Below are 23,874 nucleotides of genomic sequence, written 5' to 3'. Positions count from 1 at the left end.
TCATTCGAATGTGTGAACATTTTTCACAAAAAGCCAGTGGCTCTTTGAAGAGAGTTGAATGACATTATTCATTGACTTTTCAGAGAAAAAGGCCTATGCCTTGAAACAGTTTGCACTTTCCTAGAAACAGTCATCATGAGGGCGTCATGTTGAAACTTTAAACACAAAATGACAGTAAATACATGCAAAATTAACTGTGAAATGTACCACTTGTTGGTTTGTCAACCACTGGAAAGAATCAGCTGAACTAAAAATGATTTAAGAAATGATTAAATAAAATATTGTGGAAGTTCACACACATAGTGCCTAATATAGGTCTAAAGTACCAATATTCTATTGAAAAAAATATTTTTTTTCTAAAAACAATTATCGCTTATGTAAATAGAGAGGTGTTGAGAACAGGGGGAAAAAATCCACTCTATAAATAAATGTAATCAAAAGCTTCTATTATAATCACCATTCTGTAAATAATGCTCATTGTACACATCGCTCTTGATGAACTCAAAATCTTTAAGTTATCATTCTGGAAGTTAATTGTGATTGCATTTGTTTTTTGTTGTATTTATTGCAATAGGGAGATCTGGACTGTGCTATGAACAAAGCTGTGCTGTATGGAAGGAAGAGGAAGTCATAATTCTGGCTGACTATGAACACGCTGTTCCCTCCAAATAAAGCAGTCACACTCTGCCCTAATTTAGTTATAATTAAAATCAAGTGCCACATCAGAACCACCATTAGGTTCACATGAAGAAGAAAACTTATGCAAGTTTTCATAATGCAGTACTTGTGTCACTGATTTGACATAAAGCAGTCAGGATGGGGTTAAAAGTTTAAAGATTTATCAAAAACCCAGCAATCTCTCATGTGTATGTAATATAAAATAAAGATTTTTTACAGTTTTGTGACCAAATGTGATCTAAAATTAAGGATTAATTGTCGCCAGAGTTGAACAATGTTTAGTACTTGCATATTGTTACTCTGGATAAGGACGCTGCTATCCTGTTTGCTCTCCTCTGGGTTAGAGAGGTCTAAAAAAAATCCAATGATGACCCATTTTAAGATTCCAAGATTACTGGCAGACTTATCTTTAGTCAAAATGTCCCGGTATTTGAAAGCTTCAATGGCGCCATGAAGTCGACAAAGCTTTCAGGGGCTTTTGGAGGAGAAACAGATCCACTGGATCACAAATAGTCCAGCGGGCATGAAGTGGTTTTCCACAAATCATCCTTTGTTTTAAGTTTTTATTCCTAACTTCTCAATCTGCCTCTCATTTGATTAAACCATATGGCTACACTTCACATCGCAGTGTTTTTAGAAAAATCAAACATTTACATTTGTGATGGTAGGAGAAGAAATACCTGTGCAGGCATGGAGACAAGGTCTAATAGTTATTATGACCCAACATGCAACTTTTTGTCTCAGTTTCTTAGTTATTTATTCCAACCTTGCCATCCCACTCTATGGTAGCTGAAGAAGAAAAGCCTTTAGATGATATGTAAGCATGTGAAGACAATGTTCTGGCTTCATAGCACCCAAAGAAATGACAGTTTTGGCGTTTGTGGTGAATTATATGTGTATTTCTTCTCAAACACGACGTCGAGAAGAAAACTTGTTCCAAAAGATTCAGGACGAAGGCAAAGATTCACATTCAAACAGGTCAGTGACTCTCGACGTACAACCAGAACTAATATGAATGAATTCATATTGAAGTAGTTCACGTGTTAAAATGACATGGGCAAAGAATCAGAGCAAGTCTTGAAATCAGGCACCAACCATCTCCAAGTTTTTAAACTGGAACTACTTCACAGATGGTAATTATCAAAATGTCCAGCAGACATGCAAAGCTGGTAGAAATATCCCAAAGAATGGCAATCCTGTTTGCAATGAAAGGTGGCTTCACAAAGCATTGTCCATGCCCTGCAACATAAAGCATATAAAGACTCCTTGGAGTAAATGAGGCTTCGTTTGAATAAATAACAACGCATTTTTAATTGAAATTTTTTATTACAAAAACAATAAGAGTAGAAAAGTCTACTCTCTTTTTTGTAATAGTGTCACACTGACCATTTCACACATAAAATAGGTAAAACTGAAGCGTTCATCAGAAATATTTCACACCCAGAGACACATATTTGCAGTTTTACATATTATTTTAAAAAATCTTTAGAGGACCTGAAATGGCTATGATTGTTGTACAATCATACAAAAACAATAAATCCTGAAAAACTAATGACTGACTTGTCATTTCTCTTAAAATACAATTAATCATCTCCTTTCCAAGCCTTTAAATATAGAGAATGGATCAGTCTTGGATCTCCTCTAAGTTGAGACAGAAAGGCATCCCTCAGCTACAAAATGAACTAAGGTTTTGCTTAGTCTATTTACACAGAAAGCTTAGCTACATACATATATATACATATATATATATATATTTTCCAGTTAGTCTAATGAATATTTTCTATTAACATGTGTTTATTTTAGGAACAGGTGTAAGAAAAATAAAGAGAACAAATAGAGAACAAATAAGATAAGATGGAGGTTTTGTTGTGTTAAAAACTTTGCTGAGCCGTTTCGATTTCATTGGCTACAGTGATGCACCAGAAGCTGTAAATACAGTGCTGCGCCTTATTCAAGTGATGTAAACCTAAAACTTAAATTGAAACTTTTGAAACGTTAAGTGAAACTATAGAACAAAAAGTACATAAAATGAAGAAAATAATCACAGCTTAACATTGAATATTTCACTCTGAGGCCAATATAATAATAATAATAATAATAATAATAATAATAATAATAATAATAATAATAATAATAATAATAATAATAATAATAATAATAATAATAATAATAATAATAATCTTCAGAGTCTTTGTAGTTTTTCTGGGAATCAGAAATACAACCAACCAAACTTTGATTGAGCCTCCTTTCATAAACGTCTTATGCAACGAGCCTCTGGCTTTGGGCTGTTCATGTGATTTTTTATTTTTATTTTTCATGTCTGCGTCTCATTCGCACTTTTATTTTTGGACAGAGTTGTTGACTGCAAGCTTTGTCTAAGGAAACAAGATTTCTGGAGCGGAAGGATCGTTTCAACGAGGCGCATTTTGAGAAGCGGTTTAATCCGGTAACTTTATTGGAACCGCGATTTACTGAATCATTACAGGGACTAAACTTTGTCTTTTCCGGGGGGAAAGAACAAGTTTTTCTTTATTTATTTGTTTTGTTATGTAAGTCACAAAGCATCCCTTACTATTCTTTTTTTTTTTTTTTTTTAAGATTAATCTATTTATGGATATTGTACATTAATTAACATTTTGAACAACACAAATGTAAATTAATTATAGACTAGGTCAATTTCTATTGTTTGATCATATTTTTTGTTATTATTATTATTATTATTATTATTATTATTATTATTATTATTATTGAGTTAATTAATAATTATAGTAAAATACCACATGCTTTATGTTTCTCCTCCCTCCATTTTTACCTCCAAACAAATCCTTTGGCACCATGTGCTTCAGCTCTTGCAGGTCAATATTTGTTTTATTTTAGTTGGTTTGTGACTTATGGAAATGAATAATCATAGAGGTAACTCTGCTACATGTTAGTCCAACAACGCTCAGCGTTCAGGCCTCTTACAAAATACTGCAGATTAAGATCAGTCGGTGGAGATTTCTTTCTTTCATAAAAAATGTGAAATCTAATATTACATTTTCTTGCAGTATGCAGAAAGTCAGTCCAAATATTTGACTGTCAAACGAATTGTTGACACAAATGATCACAGAAAATATTTTTGTTTCTCGACCAAATTCTAGGCAGCTGTCAAATATTTCACTGGACTGTGATATTTAATAATGTAAAGTTAATTTCGTTTGTTTTTTTTTTGTTGTTGTTGTTTTTTTAAAATCCACGTTCAGATACTTTTTTTAAAAAAACAACCTGTCGAGTCTAATGAGCTCTTGACTCATCTGACAGCTTCCTCTTGTCAAAGAAAAGGCCCTGAAAGCATCGGGCACTGAGTGTCCTGCAGTGACGCGGAGAAATGTCCAAATGAAACGAACTAATCCCAACTCCATGCTGGCGTGAGGAAACGTCTTAATCAGATTCCTCCTTCATCTTGTAAGTGCTGCGTGCGGCTCGAGGACCTAATCCGCCCAATAAAACCCTCACAGAGAAACTGTTCTTCGGATGAAAGGCCGCACGTTGACCTAATTTGCCTCGATTTACCCGTGACGCAGCGCGGGCTGTTACATGCCGAAGCACCAGGAGCACAGGACCAGCTCCTGCAGGGTCTTGCGCAGCTCCTGGCTCCTGTAGGCGTAGATGAGCGGGTCGATGAGGGAGTTGCAGATGATCAGGATGAGGAAGAGGTTGAAGTTCCGGAAGAAGCAGTTGCAGAAGGGGCTGGTGGGGCAGGCGAGGATGAGGATGAGGTGGAGGAAGAAGGGCCCCCAGCACAGGATGAAGACGCCGAGCAGGATGGTGAGGGTGATCGCGCCCTTCATGCTGGTGGACTGGCGCCTGCCTTTGTGAAACGCGGTGATGCGCCGCGAGTGCACGTGGGCCAGCACGAACATGTGCAGGTAGAGCGCCGCGTTGAACACCAGGGTGATGCAGAAGAAGGTGACCAAGCACACGATGACGGCGTTGTCGGTGTGGTACACGATGAAGAGGATGCTGGAGGTGAAGCTGGCCAGCCACACCACCGCGATGATGCCGACGGCGCGCTGCGTGGTCATGATGCTGTGGTAGCGCAGCGCGTAGAAGATGGTGATGTAGCGGTCCGCAGCGATGGTGCACAGGAAGGAGAGCGAGGACACCACGGAGCTGCAGATCATCACGTCGATGACGTTGTCCAGGTGGCGCAGCATGCCCGGGTGCACGTCCAGGAGGCCGTGGTCGTTCAGGAGCATGAAGATGGTCTCCACCACGTTGCTGACGCTCACCAGCATGTCGGACACGGCCAGGCAGCAGATGAAGTAGTACATGGGCGAGTGCAGGTTGCGGTTCCTGATGATCGCCAGGATCACCAGGATGTTCTCCACCAGGCTGATGATGCCCAGCGCCAGGAAAAGCTCCTGCGGGATGCGGATCTGGACGCAGCTCGGAACGCTCCGCTCGCCGAGCGTGGAGTTGGTTTCGTTCTCGTCCATGATTTCAGTCAGCGGGTTGAACTCCACGTGGAGGTAGCGCAATGAGCTGTTGTTGAAATCCATGTCGGAATGCGGAGTAATGATGACGGACAGATCTCAGCTTACCTGGAGCAACAGGGGGAGACTATAGGTCTCATCAGTCCGTGGGAAGATGATTGCGCATCGGCCGTTTCAAATGTGTCCCGTGACAATCAGGCAACTCGCAAACCGCTTGGAAGCTGGTCCCAACAAGGCTGAGTTTGTCCAGACGACCGTAAGACCCAGGGACTTCTCAGCTGTGAAGGCAAAGTCAGGAGAGACGGCGCGTTTGTCCATTTGAAAAATCCGTCTCCTCTTCCAAATTTCTCCTCCACAGTCATCGAAGCAACTCGACTTGGACAGACATCCACGAATTATCCACGAACGCATTTCTCTTGTCCGCCATGATTCTCGGTCTTTGCGCGTCTGATCCGCTGGAACCATGCGATCCGTTCTGGACCACACAGTGAAGGAGGAAAACTGGAGACGTCTGTTCGAGATGGAGAGCGAGCTGCTTGAGTCATTTTGGAAATAATCCTGAGTGACTTTACCAAACTCCTCCTCTCATAAGGACGTCAGCTGGAAGTATGGTCCTGTCTCAGAGTTTGGACTCAGTGTTCAGTGTTATGGGGAAATGTTAATGTCTTAACAAGGACATTAACAAGAAAGATTCTTAAAATAAAAATAAAAACACACACACAAACATGCAGTTCTGAATTTTACTCTCAACAAGAGATTATGACAGAAGACTTGAGAGCTGAAAGGTAAAAGCTTTTATTGTCCTTCCAAAAGATTTTACAAGAATCCAGAGCAAAATTGTTTTGTTTATGAAGCTTTGTTAGATGTTCTGTTGTTTACAGCTGCATCCTTAAAATTACATGAACGGATCTGAGGTCGTGAGGTCAAATTCCTCTAGATAGTGGTTATGTAAAAGAAAAAAGGCTAAAAATAAACACACTTACTTGATAGCAGTAGACAAATGGAATAGATTTGTAGGATTTCTGTGCACTCAAGTGTGTTTTAGTCAATTTTAAAAAATTTACTTTGCCAAATTACATCAATGTGAAAAGATGTCCAGTATTATTTCTTTCATGAAGACAGAAATTTATGAATAGTTTTTAATAGATTGCTAATGTCTTTTATCAATACATCCTGTTGCAACAAACGTTCATGATCTTGATGAAGCCCAGTGGGTGATCAAGGGAATGAGACACAGCTGGGAACAGCTGGGGACAACACAGAGACTCAACTGACACAGAATCCTAAATAAACACAGAAAAACTCACATCTTTACAATAACACCTAGTGCAAATACAAAGGACAGTTTCTCAAAAAACACTTGAGCATCACATCATACCAATTAAAAAAGGAAGGGGGGTTTTGACACAGAAATGCTGAGTCATGTTATTGCCAACACAATGTAAGGGACTGTCGTCCAGCAGACAGCCGTCAATATTCTCCAGAAAGTTTATGCCTAGAAAGGCCGGCTGTTCTCACACTGATCTACTTACGCTTATCAATGGAGAATTTAGTGGAAGGAAAAAGTGAGCACATGCCCACACAAATAAAGCTCTAAATATAATTTGCAATAATTATGGTATCACTGCGCTTTACGGCCCAACAGTATTTTGTGTATTTGATCAAAACGGGGATTTCACTTTTTCACTGAAATGAATCTCAAATTGGGACTCTCAAAAATTGCATGAATTTTATTTCACCTTTCACACACTCCCAAGTGTTTGTATAAGCCTTTCAATAGAAAAATCACATAAAATGGTCTCCCGTCCTCAGCCATAGCTCCAGATGGACTTCAACAATGACATCCAACCACACCATGTGGCTTACTGAGCCACAAAGCAGCCGCAGTAGCAGCTCATGCTGCTGGCATGCACTGCAGCGGCTTGCGTGCATCCACAGTCTGTTAAAATGTTAACATGTAAAACGTAGGAGGGAAAATGAGAAAAGTACGCTCAAAACTCATGAGCTAGAAGTGATCACTCCTCTGCACTGGGTTATTTTCTTGTGCAGGAGGTTTGACAGGCACACTATGATAAGCAGAGCATGAGGCAAAGTCATGATTCAGACAAATTAAGTTATATTTAGGCTCTCTGCTCCCTATCAGAAATGACAACATTTTCCTCCAGAGATAAACATCTGTATAAACAGCCTGACCGGACCGAAACAAATAGTGAACAAAAGCAGCGATAAATAAGCATAATTTATTGTTGTGGTGCTGGGAGGAGCAGGGTTCTGCTCTCAGAGTTTAGCTGCTGCAGAGAAAGCCTTCGATGGGAAAACACCGAGCATCTCAGCAGAGAGAAGAGGAGGATATTCTGTTTAGCAATCAGTTTAACAAATATATCTGCACTTTCACAGACTTGTGTTTGACCTAATGGACCTCGTCCACTGAACGGGCCGATGGAATAAGATGGAAAAAATCAAATGCTTGTAAATTGACCCAGATATAAATGTTACTCTGACAAACTGACATTGTGGCAGAAGCAGAGCTTAAATAAGATGTAAATAAATGGGGGGAGAAAAGTCAAGCACAAGAAGGTTTCAGCAGAATTTCTCTTCTTTTCTGACTTTTCTCCAAGTTATGTTTTTTAAACTTTCGCTTTGGTGCATGACCACCTCCAATTGAAATTTCTCCTAGCTTAGCTTATGTATTGAAGCCAGTATGTTGTAAAAGTCAAGGACTGTATGGCAGCTAATTTGGGATTAGAAGTCCCTCTGTCTCTCCGTCCACCTGCATGCTTCACTGTACAGATGGTGTGTTCAGGATGAGTTTCCCAACTCACATTGCAATTTGCTTGTCATGCCAGAAAGTCAGAAAACCTTTTTTTTTTTTTAAACATTTGCTGTGAACTGCAATCAGGACTTCCAACAACTTCTAGACCAAAGAACCTGCACAGAACTGTGCTTTTATTATATAAAACTGATTTTATCCATCAATTTGTGTTCATATTCATCTAAATTCAAGTGAAACAATGTTGTTTTTTGTTGTATTACCTTAACATCCTAATCATAACTGACTGATTTGATTAAATAAACAAGCATTTTATTGAATAGAAAATTCCATGTTTGGAAATTGAAGGATGTCGTTTGCAGCCCCATGACAACGATGGTTGAACGAAAAGATAAAAAAAAGTTCTTTTCCCATTAGTTTTATTCTAGTTTTAATGCATATTTTGAACCAAACTACATAGAAAACTTCAAACAAAAACAATTCTACCAAAAATGAATTTATTGATATACATGTTGATATTGTATTGTCCTCATACAGATGCAGCATCAGCTCTTCCTCACAGCACAATCTTCTTTTGCACTGTTTTTGAATAAATTTTTGGTGCATGTTTCAATAAATGTTTCTTCATTTATGCTTCTTTTATTATTAATCTGTGTAATTAACGAGAAATAAAACTATAACAAGTGACAGGTGGACTTGATTATTTAAAAAAAACAGAATAAATATTTAAAGCATGGAAATCAATGAATGTTCCACAATCGATATTAACATTTTTTGTGCTTCATATCTTGAATGAATTGCTTTTGAATTAGATTTTGAAGCTGTTATGCATAACCGTAGTTGAATTGTTCTCCCAATAATAAAAGATCTTCATTTTGTCTGCAAACAAGAATGATCTAACAAAGAGAAAAGATGCATGTTATTTGTCATTGGTAGATTAGTGAAACTCAGACATAATAATTTACTTCCATTTTTTTTCTGGGGTTGCAGGAAAGTTCCCCTCGTTCAAACAAATTGAAATTTTCTTCTCTGGACACATTTTTAAAAAATCACAATTAAGATGTCCAAGTCCAACTGCTCATTAAGAAGATGTCGACTGTTTTTATTTCAACTCTTTGCATCCAACACTGGTTCGAGCGCTGCTCCGTCAGTCCCATTCGTCCTCGTCCCTGTAGGGGTTGTCCTCTCTGGGCGGCTCCTGGAAGCGGATGTTTGCCAGCATGTCCCTCATGGCCACCATCAGGCGGTTCACCTCCTGGTTCAGCTCCTGGCCGGCTCGCGCTACTTCCATGTCATCCTCTTGTCTCAGTTCGCCCTAAAAATGAGGGGACAAAAAGAAATTTATAATTGAACTGGGGAGCAGATCGATTATTCTCTACTGTTGAGATCAGGTGGGTTTTGTAGCAAAAAAGATCTTAATTGTTTCCTATCTAACATGATGCATCTCCATGTACAGAGCATTCAGACTTATATATATATATCCCTTTACTTTATTGCTTTTATCCATATTATATCTCTTCCTCTCTTTAAGTAGATAATAATATCAGGAAGGATGCAGATGGAGACATGCAGAGGGCACGTCTGTTTACTCATGTACAGCTCTGACCCCAGGATGTTAATCTTTACAGTGTTTAGCAAAACTATTTCTACACCTTTAACATTTTTAGCAGAAAACAAACACGGCTCATCGTCCTGAACACACCGCTCCTATGATAAAACATGGTGGTGGCCGCATCCTGCAGTGGAACAAGATATTTTTCTTCAAATAGGCAAAAGTAAGACTCTACAAAGTTATTGACTAAGGCTTTTAAATAAATTTGCACAACACAATTTTTTATTTTGTAAAAAAAAACAAATAAAAGGCAAACCAGGTATAGCTCAAATACTTTGAGTTTTGTCAAGTTTAGTGGATACTTTTGCAAAGCAGTATTCATGTCTCTATGGTTGGGGTTTTTTTATGTTACAAAAACGCATTAGATTACAAGGACATTGATGAGATAGCGAAAGTGAGTAAGACTTAAGAACCCTTGAATACACATGCGTCTCTGCTTAACGTCGTTTAAAGTCGTTCTGCTGCTCGCGAATCACAAGCAGCATCCTGTAGCAGCACTCTGCAGCCTTTTGGTTCCAACCAGTGCACACATTATAAGAACATTACTCTCCAGGGGATCCATCCATTCACTATAAATGCCAAATGGCCCGTCCTTGTGTAGCATTAGTCATTCAGCCACTCGGTCGCACGCTGTGGCAGTCTGACAGCAGTGAGGCTGCCTGCCACGCACCGCTGCTGCAGCCGACTTGACTCTGCATCAAATCACTTTGTTCCACAATCTTCTATTAGCCCTGACAGTTTTCAGTGGTTATGGGTTTGTGAGCTGGACCACAGGCACAATGCTGAAGGTGTGACTTCAACCCTTCTTTCCTGTTGGGACCGTTCAGTTGGCCCCAAGAATGAATAAACACATGTAGATCAATGAACAACATGATCGGAAAGGGGCTTTTTATTTGGAGATGATCTCATCCCCATTCTAATTTTGACAGAAGAACAAAAGGAGAAACGGCCTCATAGCAAACAAAAAGAAGATCAAGATCCCAAGTATTTTGTATTTTTGTTAATGATTGATGCCAGGAGCCTTTCTGGCCTGAGAACAATTTGGGATCCTTCAGGAATAAGCTGGAAGCAGTCGTTGGCCACAGAGATGTATGGATTATTCTTTTGGACCCGCCACATCTGCGACCCGACTTCATGCGAGCCAAAGAGTGGTTGATGTATGGAAAGATGGCAGGTTGGTGCATGACCTTCATGGTTCGGATCTGCCTACAATCAACAAAAAGCCGACGCGACGACACAAAAAATAAAGCTCACTTTGAACAAGTCAAGCAGTTTATGCACTGCTGTTGAACCAACACAACTTTTCACTTCTTTGAAAACTTGATTCAATTTAAAAAAAAAATCTTCTGTTCTATTTTCACTTCTTTGAAAACCTGATTCAATAAAAAAGAAAAAAAAACTTCTATTCAGCAGAATAGATTCACATTTAAATTAAATTTTGTACAAATTCCAACAGTACATATTTTGTTTTTTGTTTGCTTTTTTTTTAAGAGCAGACTTTCAGTTCTCAAAGGTGGGATGCTAAAATACTGAAACACTGTAAAAAAAAAAACCAACACATAAGAGCTTTGAACAAAATAAAAGTATCAACTTTAGTTCAGTAAAACCAGTTTCTTAATGTCCTGTACCACAATCACAACAGCTTTAATCAATTTAGTTAAAAGACAATCAAATCAAAATTCAATGAAACAAGCAACTGTAACTAAACTTTATTACACACAATTCAAAGTTTGAAACAACTAACTTGTTAACTTGTTATTTAATCAAAAATTGTTAAACCACAGCAAGCATGTGGTACCAAAATGCCACAAAATTTCTCCTGGCACTTTTCTTGAAGCAAAGAAAAGTAAAATGTGAAAATAAAACCGGAAGATGCTCGTCTAGGAGAAGACACATCCAGTCACTTATTTATTTTTCACACTTCAAGGATTATACATATAAAAAAAGAGGTTGAATAATAACTAAGTGAAAAGGAACTCACTGACATTTTCATACAGCAGTCCTTCATCATCCCAATGAATAAGCTTCATTAATAGCAAGCATGCTGCAAAGACAAACAACTTTGTGAATGTTTTCTTTGTTTAACTATTCACCAACACGCTGGCAAATGGGAGATAAAATTAACAGCAAAAAGGTCATATGCCTTAATAGATGCTCTATAGTTGTTCTCCCTTTAGGCTAACCATGAGCTTTGGGAGGAAATGTTTCATCAGTCAAGGGCATGTGCTAAAATATTTCCTTCTAGCTGTTAGCAGCACAAATGTTTCCACAAGGCCTGCAGGGTGCTGCAGCCTAATAGCTGTGTCTATGTAACCAGAAAACTAGAGATGATGCGCCACAACAATGTTTTTTTGAGGTTTTTGGGGCTCAGGCAACATCATAAAAATTAGTGAAACTTTGAGGGAAAGAGCAAAAAGTATCAGACTCAGAAAATACTTGGGAGGATTCAGACGTAAGATTCATGAGTCAGATCGGCTGAGGAGTTTGCATTTAATTCAGCGTAGTGGTCTTTCAAGCACCTGCGAGTTAATGTGGAAAGGCAGATTCAACCTCGACGCAAGCAGATTAAATTGATAAAGAGAAATTGATAAAGAGAAATTTTAGGTCAGCAGTAAACTGCTGACCTAAAAACATCCTTCCATATATCATATTTACATGGTGATCCCTTAAGCACTAGAACAAATTGAATCAGGTGATAAACAAGATCTTTGGTTCAAATCAGCTCTCTGGGAAGAAATTATGATTCATCCATGCATAAGGTCATATGCCTTAATAGAAGTGGAATCATTGCTGCTTACATATACAATGATTCTTTCTATTCTCCTAAATCAGCAGTTTGGGCTCAAACAGCACAGAAAAACTGCTACAGGAATCCTTTATTTATTTTGTTAGTTACAATAATGTTGCTATCTTTATTGTTGTTATTTTTTATTTTTTACATTAATAGATTTATTGGTTTATGGATGTGTTGTCTGAGTCCAGCTAAACAACCCAAGTTGTCTTTGTCTCAAAGTCATGGACCGACAGCTGGAAATTGTTCTTTGATTTTTTTGGTGGGAGCAAAGTTTAAGGTCCAAGGTTCCAGATCCTGACGTAGCAATAGTGCTACCAACTGTGTCGCTTATTATGTAGCAAATGAAATTGTTTTGATAAGATGAAACACTCAGGTGTATAAAAAAAACATCTGCATTGGAGCAAAAGTTTTTTCAAATCACTCTTTGTAAATGTATTGATCGGTAGATGTATTGATTTTTATTCGCAAGGATCTTTGTAATTTTTCTGAGGACATTTCTATTTCATGTAAATTCAGTGAACAACATTTCAGATCCATTGTTGTGAAACTGTGATAGAATTACCACTGGTGGTGCATGGGCTGTCAAAGCATGAACATTTCTCTTTGGATTCTGTTTCGTTCTTTACTTGTTTGCAGTACAAACCTGGATCCAACAGCATGTGTTGAACAAACGCATCACAACATATGGGTCACACTAAAAAAAATGTACGCAGCAGATGGCCAGTATTTGAAAGTAATCTCTTTAGTTGTAAGCAATTATTATTATTATTATTAATTTAAAATAGTGAACATTTTAACATAATAAAATCTAGGAAAGTGGATTAAATATGCTCAAGTTATGCTCACTTGAGCATAATTTTTCTACTTTTACGTCAGAAATGATAGGCGTAAACTCAAAGATTCCCCTGAAATTGGTGAGGTACTCAACTGCCTGAAAACGCAGTCAAGGTCTTAAAAAAAGAACTGAAAAATTTCCAGAAACCTAAAGAGCACACTGCAAAAAAATAGCAAAGTAAGACTTGTTGGTAGTAATGTGGAATGATTAACTTTACAGAATTGTGAATGCATTAAGAATTATTCACTGATGCATTAATCTCAAAATCAGAGAAGCATCCATAACAAAACAGCACATGTCCAGGTCAGTCATTTACAGGCACTAGTTCATCACATAAAACCAAGATCGCCAACCAGGACAGAACTTTGCAGCGTTTGGATTTCTAGTACAGCATTTCTGATTTATTTTTTTCCCACCACATCAACTTTCTCTTATTTTGCTGTAAGAGCAACTTGGCTCTTATTTGGACTCAGGTTAAGCACATCCCTATGTCCAAATGTGGCAGGAAGTTCTGCAAAAACCCTTAAGGCTACAGGAAGAAGAAAATTAAAGACTGCTTTGCTTCTCGCCTGTCGAAGAAGCAAGTTTATATCGACTGTAATGACCAAACTCTGGACTCAGAGTAACAGAATTTGTTAGGAGACAAATAACTTGTGTCTGTGGGGATTACAGCTGTGATCACATGTCGTCTCCAAATGCACAGCATGGGTTCTTAATTAGTGCTTTCAACTCATATTCAGTGCCAACATCTTTGGGTGCATTAGCAGTTTCCTCTTTGGAGCGTAAAGAGAGAAATCCCAAACTGAAAGGCGCTGAGTTCACATCAGGGTAATAATGTTGGTCTTCTTTGTGATTTTGTTCCACCATTTATATCACATCATTTGACTGATTAAATCTTTCCAAGAATCCAGCAGCAGAACTTGTGTAGCTTACCTGAAGGTTGAAGTTTGGGAGCAAAGAGCGGAAAAACAGCGACAGCGTGCTCTCATTGGATGCACCAACATGCTGCCTGAATGTGAAGACACAAAAAAAATCATTAAATTGGGACAACGCTTTAAATTTATAATAAACTCAAGTTAGAAGAATGCTTGTTCTATGAGATTCAGAAATGCATGCACATGAATGCATCACATCACCTTTCTGGTCTGGTGTATGAAATCACGGAGTCCAGTGGAGGCAGAGGGTCAAAACCCATCACAGGCTGAGTGGTGACCTCCTACAGGAATTAAAAATATATCGCACATTTTTTTTAATCATCACCCTCGAAAATATAATTGGCTTTTTAAGCTTCCTGCAGCATTGCTGATGGCTATGCTCATCTACAGCCTGGAAAGAACACAGAGTTCATCACACCCAAGAAAATGTCTGGACTTTAAATAGAAGAAACACGAGTCTGTTCTCAAGGTTTGGATCATGAGTTGGTAAACTTTGTTGTGGAGTGGAGCCGGGCTTTTTTGCGTGTCGGTTTGAAGAAGGACACACACGAAAAAAAAACCCAGAGTATGAGGATATGTAATTTGTAATTTGTGTGCTGGAGCTGTGGAAATGTTGCTTCCATCAGCCTATTGATGTTGCCGCAATAATAATAATAATAATAGATAGGAAACTATAAAGCAGGGATGAGCTGATCAAGATATGAGACTAATCAAAACTTGTCATTACATATTAGTTAGAATAAGTTATTAAAATGAGTGTTTCATCTATGACTGACAGATCAGCAGTGTTATAGAAGAGTGAACTGAGAAGTAGCACGTAATGTAAAAATGAAGGCAGGTTCCACCTCAGTGTTTTACTGCAGCTTTAACTCAGTGGTTTTCTGGCACAATCAGACTAACATGCCTCCATCAAGAGCCAGATTTGAAACTTGGGATCAGAGTATCGACATGCCTGCTAAACATAGAGTAAGTTTTGCCATACTGGAAAACATCTGTGCAGGAGATTTTTAGGGTATCTGCAGAGAGAATAATAAATATGCTCAGATATGGATTTTGTTTTCTATTTGATAAAACCATCAAAAGTACAAACTCCTAACATTTTCAATTTAGTGCATCAATTCACACTATATATGCACTAAACTGTATCAATAGTTTAGTGCAGGTGACTGAGACGATGCAGTAAAACGGTTGCACGTGTTTTAATGCAACCTTTATGATATAGATAAATAAAACAGTGTTAAAGGTGTAGAAATATGAAGGATATTTCACCTCTTCATTTGTTATTGTATTAAAACTACTGCGACTTTACAATGTCCCTAAGAACATTATGTTTTATTGTCCTTTGATATCAAATTTAAAGAAAATCTGATATTGACATCAGCACATAAAGCCTGATCCATTCAATTTTCTGAAAAGCAATGTCAGTGGAGACTCAGCTGGTGACTTCTTACAAGAGGCAGAGTTGAGGTGGCTTCCTTAATCTCAGAGAGGAGAACATGGCGATGGATGTTTCTTGGTGCACTCTGGTATCTCTGCTTTCTCCTGGAGCAGAGCGACAAAAGACAACACTTACCAAAATTAATGAACTATTAATATAGAGACTAAGTTCATCAGAGAATAAATACATTGTACCCACTTAGCTCTCTAAGCAACATATGGTTGGTCTAAGTACTGGCATTTTTACTTAACATGGCTTGTCTTCGTTTGACGCATCACCAAGCCGCCAGAAATATGAATGGGGGCAAGCAAGCAGGAAATGCACAGCTTACTTGTTCTGACACTCCTCTACGAGAGGATCTTTGGCATCGACCCGGCGCAGCACCTCCTTCACTGACTCCTCCAGCCAGAGCATTACCGCCGCCTCCTTCCACAGGCTGTACGTTCTCCCCACAAACAGAGCCGTGAGCTCAGCCAGAGCCGGTGGCTGCCTGGAGACACATGACGTTTGGTGGCTTTGAAACATTGATCTTTATCTGCAGCACATGTCACATTAAGTTGTCTTTTCTTATACAGTTCAATTTTAGCATGCAGCATTTATGTAATAGCATTTGTGGGTTGTGCGCTACATTAGGTAGAAAAAGGAGACCTACCCTATCTGACTCTTTGGACCAAAGAAGCTATGGGAAGAGACCGTGCTGTCAGGCTGAACAGTGCATAGATCCAGCAAAGGCATCAAAACTGCAAAACAACACAATTACAGCCGGAAGTAAATGATTAAACCTCTCTTTAAGCTGTGCTCTTAAACAGAGGGTGTGTGAAGGATTTCATCTAACCTCCAGGGAACATTATGAGAGCGCTCTGCAGCATCTGGTCAGCTTCTCGCCTCTGTTTGTCACTTTCTTCAGGATCCACATCATCTTGCTGACTCAGGTGGAAATGACAGAGTGCGCAGGAAAATGCAAAGTTTGGCAGCTGAGACAGGTTTCTATGCTCCTGGAAGAAAGAGTTACAAAAAACAATTTCAGTATCAGATTTCTAAGGAGTTGAGTGTTGAACACAAAGGCCCAATTTTACCTCCCAGTCCTGATACAGCTGAAGGAGAGGCCTGTACTCTCTGGAACGAAGCATGAGGAAATCGATGAGCAGCAGCATGCAAAGCGGGTCGGAGTCTGGGTCTAAACTATGAGACACAAAACCACGAGTAAAGCAGTGACTTAAAGTACTTAGAAACATGTTGACATAATATAATGAGAAGTCTAATATTGTTTGATAATGATTTACAGAAAACTGTTAAAATGTTTCATTGAATGGATCATTTATGTGTAATAAAGCATCAGAACCTATATAAATATGTTATCTAACTGGATCAAAGTCCTACTTTGGATCCAGTTTCTATCCTAAGCCCGATTTAAACTTCTACACAAGTTCATCTCTGATTTGTCTGCTGTGTTACTTTGTTTTCATGACGCTGTTTGTTCGCTAATGTTGTCTGACTAATTCTATGTTCTAATTGAAAGGCTTCTCTGGGAAAATGGATGCTTTCAGAGTGAAATGAATACAAATGTCTGACTCACTATTCAGATTTGAAAAAGTGTTGAAAACATCCTTAACTTTTCGCTTCATAATTATGCAATATTTTGTGTTGATCTTTCAATTAAATTCCCAAAAAAGCAAAAAGGTTTGTGAAAAACATTGAAAAGATTCAGAGGAATGAACACTGTTGCCAAGAACAGTAATGTTGGCATGCAGAGCAGCAGCTCATGGGACTTTACATAAACTACTCTTTTAAATATTGCATCCAGTGTGACTGTAACATCAAATACTAAGATTCTGCATCAATTTTGATCCAGTGAGTAGATTTGCTTTAGATAATCATGGTAGGAGAACTACAACATTTTCAGGAAGTGCAACAAAACCAAAATATCAATACTTGCACACAATACACAGCAAAATCACAGCATATTTATAGCTTCCTTATCTAAAGAATATCTTGCATGTGTCATAATAGTCGCAGCTTGAATTTCCTTTTTAAGAAACAAAATGCTTGTCAGAAATTTATTTAAATAAACCCATAATAATTCAAAGTGAAATTCTGTGACTATGAAAAGACTTTCTTCTTTTACCAAAGGATTAGTTTGCAGTACTCCAAAGCAGTCCGTGGGCATCCTCTCTTCTCCAGGAACATCATCTGCTTATAAAGAGCCAGATAAAATGCTCTGCAAACGAGGATTATTAAATTACTGGATTGCTGTGCCATAGAATATAATTGAAGTTCAAAATGTTAAGCTGGGGTCAAACTGACGCCTCCCAACACCAAACGTAGGAGGGAAAAAGAAGAAAGACGCAACCGACCTGTTTTCTGGTCGCAAATAGTCCAGCTGGCTGGTTCCTGATGTTAGGCTGAATAAGGGGTGAAAAGCACACTCGAAGCTGTACAGAGCCCGTTCTGCACAAAAAATAAAAAGAGAAGACATTTTTCTAAAGGAGTTCATAAGATATATTGTTGCTGCCCAATGAGAAAAAGCGGGGAACAACAATGAAGCAAACATGATCTGGCAGTCATAATCTCATTTACAATCTTACCAGCACGTCTTTACAACCTAAAAATATTGAAACTGAAAACCTCTGTCTTATGGCACGTAAATCAATTATCCAGGGAGGAAGACAAATGTCCTTTGTGACTCTTCCACATAGACTAAAAAATGTTAAAGTACAGAGTCTGTGATAATAAACATACCATTGTGCTTTAAATGAAGCCTGCCTAACAGAGGCTGGTTTGTTGAGTCACATTTTGCAAAAGCGCACAGCTCTGAGATTATTCAATTTGATAAACTTATAAACAAAAATAGGAGACATCAGTTTATTTGTCATCATTTTTGGCCAAAGTCAATGACAAACATAATTCTAAATGTGAAGCAAAAAATGCACTGATCTCTGCAGAATTTAAAAAAGCAGCTTTTTAATTTAGTTTCGCCTTTACTTTAAGGATTCTCACAAGACCAAGAATAGTGAAATGTAATGATCTAGACACAATATTCTGCTTGTCCTAAGAGGATATGATGATGAAAGCCAGACTTATAACTGACAGCAGAGTATTTTGTAAAGAGAGGCTGCATCGTTTTATGTCTATGCCAAAATCAGTTGTCTATAAAAAGGACAAACTTGAAACAGATCAACTTTGTTTTCTAAAATAGATAAGCCTGCGAGGCTTTATGGACGAACCGACAAATGAGTTAGAATTGCAATATGAAAACCCTCCATGTTCAAATCAACTGAGGAATGTTTTACAGGGTCATATGTGGGTAATACTTGATACTAACCAAAGTAAATATATGTAAATCTTCACATCAGGCTTTCAGTGTGCATGCAAAACACAAATCATTTGTTCCCAAAAACACTGACAAAACGTTCCTCAAAAAACTTCAGCTCATAAAACTCAATGCATTCCAGTTTTCTCCTCACCGATGAGGTCGCGGGCCATCTCTTGATCCTCCTGTATCCTGCAGACGTCAGAAAGCTGCAGCAGGGAATCGATGTGATAGGGGTTTAGCTGAAGCAGAGCCTGCAGAAAATAAAGCAAAAAAACAGAAATATACCGCTGGATTTTAGTAAATAAAGATAAATTAAAAATACGGAGTTCCTGTAGTCAGTCCTTCTCCGTTGTTAAACAGTCGCCATCAGAAGGAAACACAAAAACGGGACCGATCTGAAGGATCCGATAATCTCAATATATATAAGGGTGGAAACATCTCAGAGTTTTATAACTAAATGTTTACTAAAGAGCCATAACCAAATGAAATACATACAATACAAACATCAAATATAAAAATAGAACAATTTTAAAAAATTAAAACAACAAAACTAAAACATAAAATAAACCAATATCTGGAAAAATGTCTTATTTTGCTTTTTATTTTTTGCTCTATTAAATATAACTGTGTCTGAAGTTTCTAGGCACACATGAGGTGTGTTTCCAATATGCTTCCCTCAAAACCTAATTACACTGAATCATCCCTGAACAGTTTGATGTTTGTGTTTTAACTGCTGGAGCTGTTTAGGCAAACTCACTACAGCCTGGGAAAAAATGTGGGTGGTGAATAAAAGTGCATTTCCACTGCAGGAACTATTTAAAGAAGTAGCAAAGTTTTTCTTCCAACTCGTTCAAATCAGGTAAAAAAAAAAAACAGATCTTTGAGGAAGGCAGGAGCCTAAACTAAAAATGGAGCGGTTTCTCAGTTTCTACTCATCTATAGTTCACACTTTCTTTTAACTTTAAATTACATGGCACATTCAAATACACTGATAAAATTAATCAGACCTGTACTAAGAGAACATTTGTAAAAGTAAAAAAATGTTAAAATATTAACATTAAAGTTACTTGGCAAAAACAAACAGCAGGAGTTTAAGCTGGAACAAAATATTTTGCAACTCCGCTAGATTCACAAAACTTCACCTTGTAGATTAAAGATAAAACAGGTTTAAGCTCCATGAGAGGAAGACTCACCACAATGTTGTTGGGATCCATGGACTCAACAGCATCTAAGAACTTGAACTGCACTTGTTGGTAGTCCCGGTTGTGCTCAAACGTGAAATAATGAACACCATTCTTGGACTCCAGCAAAGTCATTGAGATTCCTGAGGAGGCAGAAATTACAAACTAAAAAGAATTTAAATACAAAGCATGTGAGCTAATTTATGTTAAAGTTGTATTAATATAACAACAAAAAAGGGACTAAAGGGAAAACTATGTAATAAACTATTTATTTAGTAAAGCAAAATTTTATGTAACACTCTTTATTCTAAGGAAAAAACTTTATACAAGCAAAAAAAATAAAAGACTTTGAAACTACTTTGCTTACAATCCAATACAATAATTAAAATCTACAATAAGCCAAACTGTCAACTTTGAACCCAAAAATTATTTTGTGCAGTTTAATATGACCAGTAATGTGGCTATTCCAGTGATTGTACATTTTAATCACCGCTAAATTACTATGAAACAGATAAAGTAGCATACAAGACATTGTGGGTCAGTACACATAACAGAATAGCCCATTAGGAATTGCTCAGATGACTTGTTTTAAGCATAAACAAAAACAGGAACTGTGTGAGCAAGTTACTAAACACCTAAAACACAAGGCTCTGTGTGCAGATGAGGCTTGGCTTCAAACCTTTCATAACAACCTAAATTGATATTTGTGGGGGAAAAATGCCATCAGGCCACGGCGTGAACATCCATCAGACAGATAAGGTAATGAATCAATAAGGTTTTTCAGTTTGTGGACAATAAGCCAGTCTTTGTGATGACGTCACGGTCCCAAAAATGCTTTTAGCTAGTTTTATGTTGCCTGACTGCAAATCTGGGAAACTGAAAAAAGTTTTGCTAAGGTACTTTCAAGATCTTGTAAATGTTGCTATTCAAGCTCTTATAATGACAGCCTGAATGAAAACATTTATAACAGTCTCGTAAAAGTTGCTATTCAGGTTTCCTAAAGAACAGCTGGATGTTGTAAATATTATTTAAATTAAGGAGAGTTGAACAGACATACAGAACAACTGAGCTGTAAAATCATCTGGCTCATTATCATCTTGTGTCTTTGCTAAAATATGCTAAAATAAACTTTTTTTTGCAAAATATAACGCTTTACAACCTCACACTTAGTATATTTAATTGGTATGTTGTGTTGCAGACTGACACCAAGTAAAGTGTTTAACTTTAAAATAATGTAGAAGGTTGTGTTGGTCTATCACATAAAAATGAAAGATTTTATAAATATTTAATATTAAAGACTCACCCGGTCGGCTAAAGCGAGGCCAGCTCTCCTTTGGGCTGGTCATCCAAGTGCTGCGGTGAAAGTGTCTGTTCCTTTGCCGAGGTCTGTTCAGGAAAAAAAATACCCAGCAACTTTATGAATCTTACACATCAAAATGGCAAAATATGTTTCATTTTTTAAATCTCTTACCTTTGATCACCCAGCACAGCTCGAGCTCCAAAGTATCTCTTCAGTTCAGTCTCTGGGTTGAGATTCCTGATGACAAACCAGACACAGTCACTTTGAAAACATTGATGAGCTGTGAAGATTCATTCCACGAGACTTTTTTCATAATTTTCAGTTTAAAACAAAATGTTACAAAAATAGCACACTCAACAATGAGAACATTTTGCGGCAGGCAGGAACACCACCTTCTGGCGGTTTCCCTAAAAATGAATCATGATTAACAATCTACAATATTAGGAAAGCATGTGATTTGCAGTAATATTGCTGAATGATGCAATAGCAATATGACTCTAACACTGAATGTTGATGAGTGAGTGCTCAACCGCAACAATGATTTATGGAAGAAGTTGCTTTGGTTGCCGCCTGCTCTTTGGGACACCTTGACTCTAACTTTTTAATGCTTGGTCCACTTATCATCCAAACCATGTTGCATGTTGCATTAAACTTCTGGTCACTACATGTTATACTGGGACAGAGAGCTTGAAGGCATGGTACTTAAAATTACTGGCCAACATTTATGATAGTCCAGTCAGTTCTTTTTGTAATCTTGCTAAATATATCCAATGCATTATCACGACAGATCACATTAAAATCAGAGTGGTTTTTTTTTTGTCAGGTTTCTATGCGTCTTCAGGATTATGCAGGTTGGTGTTCACACCTGTGTTCCACATGAAGCACAGATCTTCTGACTGAGCCGCCACAGTCCTCACTTTGCAGACTCACACCGTCGGACAGCTCCAGATTCTCCAGCAATAAATCAATATTTTCAGTTGCAGCTCCCTGAAAGTAACAACAATGCATTTTAATGAGTTGTACAAAATAAATTAAAGCTTGTAAAGTAAGCATGTCACATCAAAACATTACAGCATATTAAGGTAATAGCCAGGTTTTCAGACTTTGAAATCCAGAAGATTCATATTAACTGTTACGTTGTTCCCAAGATTAGTAAAGATTCTATAAACGGAGGCAGCACTGACTGCATAAACTCTATAAGTGAATATTTAGCTGTACAACTTTCTGCCTTATAAACTGTTATACTATTCTAGGGATGTAAATTAGGCTCAGACTGATTTATTGTCCTGTTGGAATTGGATATGTTCCATACATTTAATTGTCCATCCTCTGATGTCGTTTTAGTTTTCTTCTTTTTTTTCTTCTTTTTAACTCTGTCACCTGGCTGTAAAAGAAAAAAAACACAGATGACAAAATGTATTTTTAGATAAAACAGTTAATTTGGAAGATAACTTCTTCCTAATTGTTTTAACTTTACCTTTGTGGACTCTTCCTGGTGCTTTTGATCTTGATTCTCAACATCTTTGTTATTATTCTTTTCAGTTCCACTTGCTTTATTTTTCTCTGGATCTTCATCGGGTGAAACTCTGTCTGACTCATTTTCTGCATCACATATCTGATAAAAGAAGTGAAAAAGGTGTTTTGGTTGAAATAAATCATAAAGTGTCAACATATGGCATGATAAAACTGGTCTTCACGAGATTATAAAATTATTTCAGCAACTTCAAATGTACACAAGCACACAACAAATCCTGAATTGACAACTGTTAAAGATAAATCAGTAAATATATTCTCTAGAACATTTATAATTTTGAGTAAGAGGCAACTTTACAAACCAGAAATATGTCCTAGATACATAATTTTTACACCAGTCAATAATGTAGGGATGAATCTAATTTACCCTCCACTCTATTGTAAATTTATTTAAATTACAAGTACCTACTGAGTTGGACAGTCTATCAAAACCATAACATGTTAATATTTAACTGAGAGTAACTGTTAGCATGGTTTAGCTATGTAGGCTACCAGGAGCTGATGTAAACAACTGGAGACAAAAAGTGCCGTTGCTGCCCAAGAAGCACGTCACTCCGTTTTTATCGCCACCTTACCAGTTCATAAATGTTACTGAAGTTTTTCTGAGCCTTATTTTTCTTTGTCTTTCGGCTGCTGCTTTTGCTATTGGAAGGAGGAGAAACATTAGCAGCATTAGCCGTGTCCAGCTGCTCCTCCCCAACCTCAGCTTCAGCCTGCTCCTCCGGGCTGTCTCTCAAACTTAAGTCCCCGAGGTCCAAGGCCTCCTGACCTCTCTGCTTCCCTTTGAGTCTTCTCAAGGCCCGGGTAGACATTGTAGACCATATGTGGGTTGACGATAGATAAACTGTGTAGTGTTAAAATGTTGTTTCCATAGCTGTCAATACCACACCAGTGAGCTGAGGCTGAAATGCAGACTTTTTCTTCTTCTTAGTGTTTACGGACTGTTAGGGTGAGGTCGCCCTCTAGAGGTTATATTGGACATTGCATCACTTTTTTTTCTTCTTTTTCAA

At 37.8% G+C, this 23,874-nt stretch overlaps 2 protein-coding genes across 2 annotated transcripts; both read right to left on the bottom strand.

Annotated features, from left to right (window-relative positions):
- Window positions 1-4,147: 4,147 nt before the first annotated feature.
- mc1r (melanocortin 1 receptor) lies at window positions 4,148-5,897 on the bottom strand. The gene has a single exon (XM_055036564.1). It carries the CDS (start codon window positions 5,217-5,219, stop codon window positions 4,251-4,253), a length of 969 nt encoding a protein of 322 aa, XP_054892539.1. The 5' UTR covers window positions 5,220-5,897; the 3' UTR covers window positions 4,148-4,250.
- Window positions 5,898-8,403: 2,506 nt separating this feature from the next.
- Window positions 8,404-23,780, bottom strand: tcf25 (transcription factor 25 (basic helix-loop-helix)). The gene is made up of 18 exons (XM_055036942.1): window positions 23,440-23,780; window positions 22,809-22,946; window positions 22,644-22,715; window positions 22,197-22,318; window positions 21,503-21,568; window positions 21,335-21,417; window positions 20,044-20,174; window positions 19,002-19,101; window positions 17,892-17,985; window positions 17,663-17,755; window positions 16,614-16,719; window positions 16,373-16,532; window positions 16,190-16,277; window positions 15,869-16,027; window positions 15,551-15,641; window positions 14,301-14,380; window positions 14,098-14,173; window positions 8,404-9,238 (listed from the first exon to the last, which is right to left on the bottom strand). Exons 1-18 carry the CDS (start codon window positions 23,674-23,676, stop codon window positions 9,071-9,073), a joined length of 2,064 nt encoding a protein of 687 aa, XP_054892917.1. The 5' UTR covers window positions 23,677-23,780; the 3' UTR covers window positions 8,404-9,070.
- Between the last annotated feature and the right edge of the window lie 94 nt (window positions 23,781-23,874).

The sequence above is a fragment of the Poeciliopsis prolifica genome, unplaced genomic scaffold (genome assembly GCF_027474105.1).
Source record: "Poeciliopsis prolifica strain line A6 unplaced genomic scaffold, Auburn_PproV2 SCAFFOLD011, whole genome shotgun sequence".
Classification (NCBI taxonomy): Eukaryota; Metazoa; Chordata; class Actinopteri; order Cyprinodontiformes; family Poeciliidae; genus Poeciliopsis; species Poeciliopsis prolifica.
The sequence above is the reverse complement of the archived record's forward strand: the minus strand, read 5'-3'. Positions and strand labels throughout refer to the sequence as shown.

What these genes read in the sequence shown, in the direction of transcription:
- tcf25 (XM_055036942.1), bottom strand. Translation starts at nt 23,676, where the DNA reads ATGTCTACCCGGGCCTTGAGAAGACTCAAAGGGAAGCAGAGAGGTCAG. An exon ending in AGCTGTATCAGGACTGGGAG is followed by an intron (nt 16,533 to 16,613) that starts GTAAAATTGGGC and finishes TCTTTCTTCCAG; the next exon opens with GAGCATAGAAACCTGTCTCA. An exon ending in GTAGAGGAGTGTCAGAACAA is followed by an intron (nt 15,642 to 15,868) that starts GTAAGCTGTGCA and finishes GCTCTGCTCCAG; the next exon opens with GAGAAAGCAGAGATACCAGA.
- mc1r (XM_055036564.1), bottom strand. Translation starts at nt 5,219, where the DNA reads ATGGATTTCAACAACAGCTCATTGCGCTACCTCCACGTGGAGTTCAAC.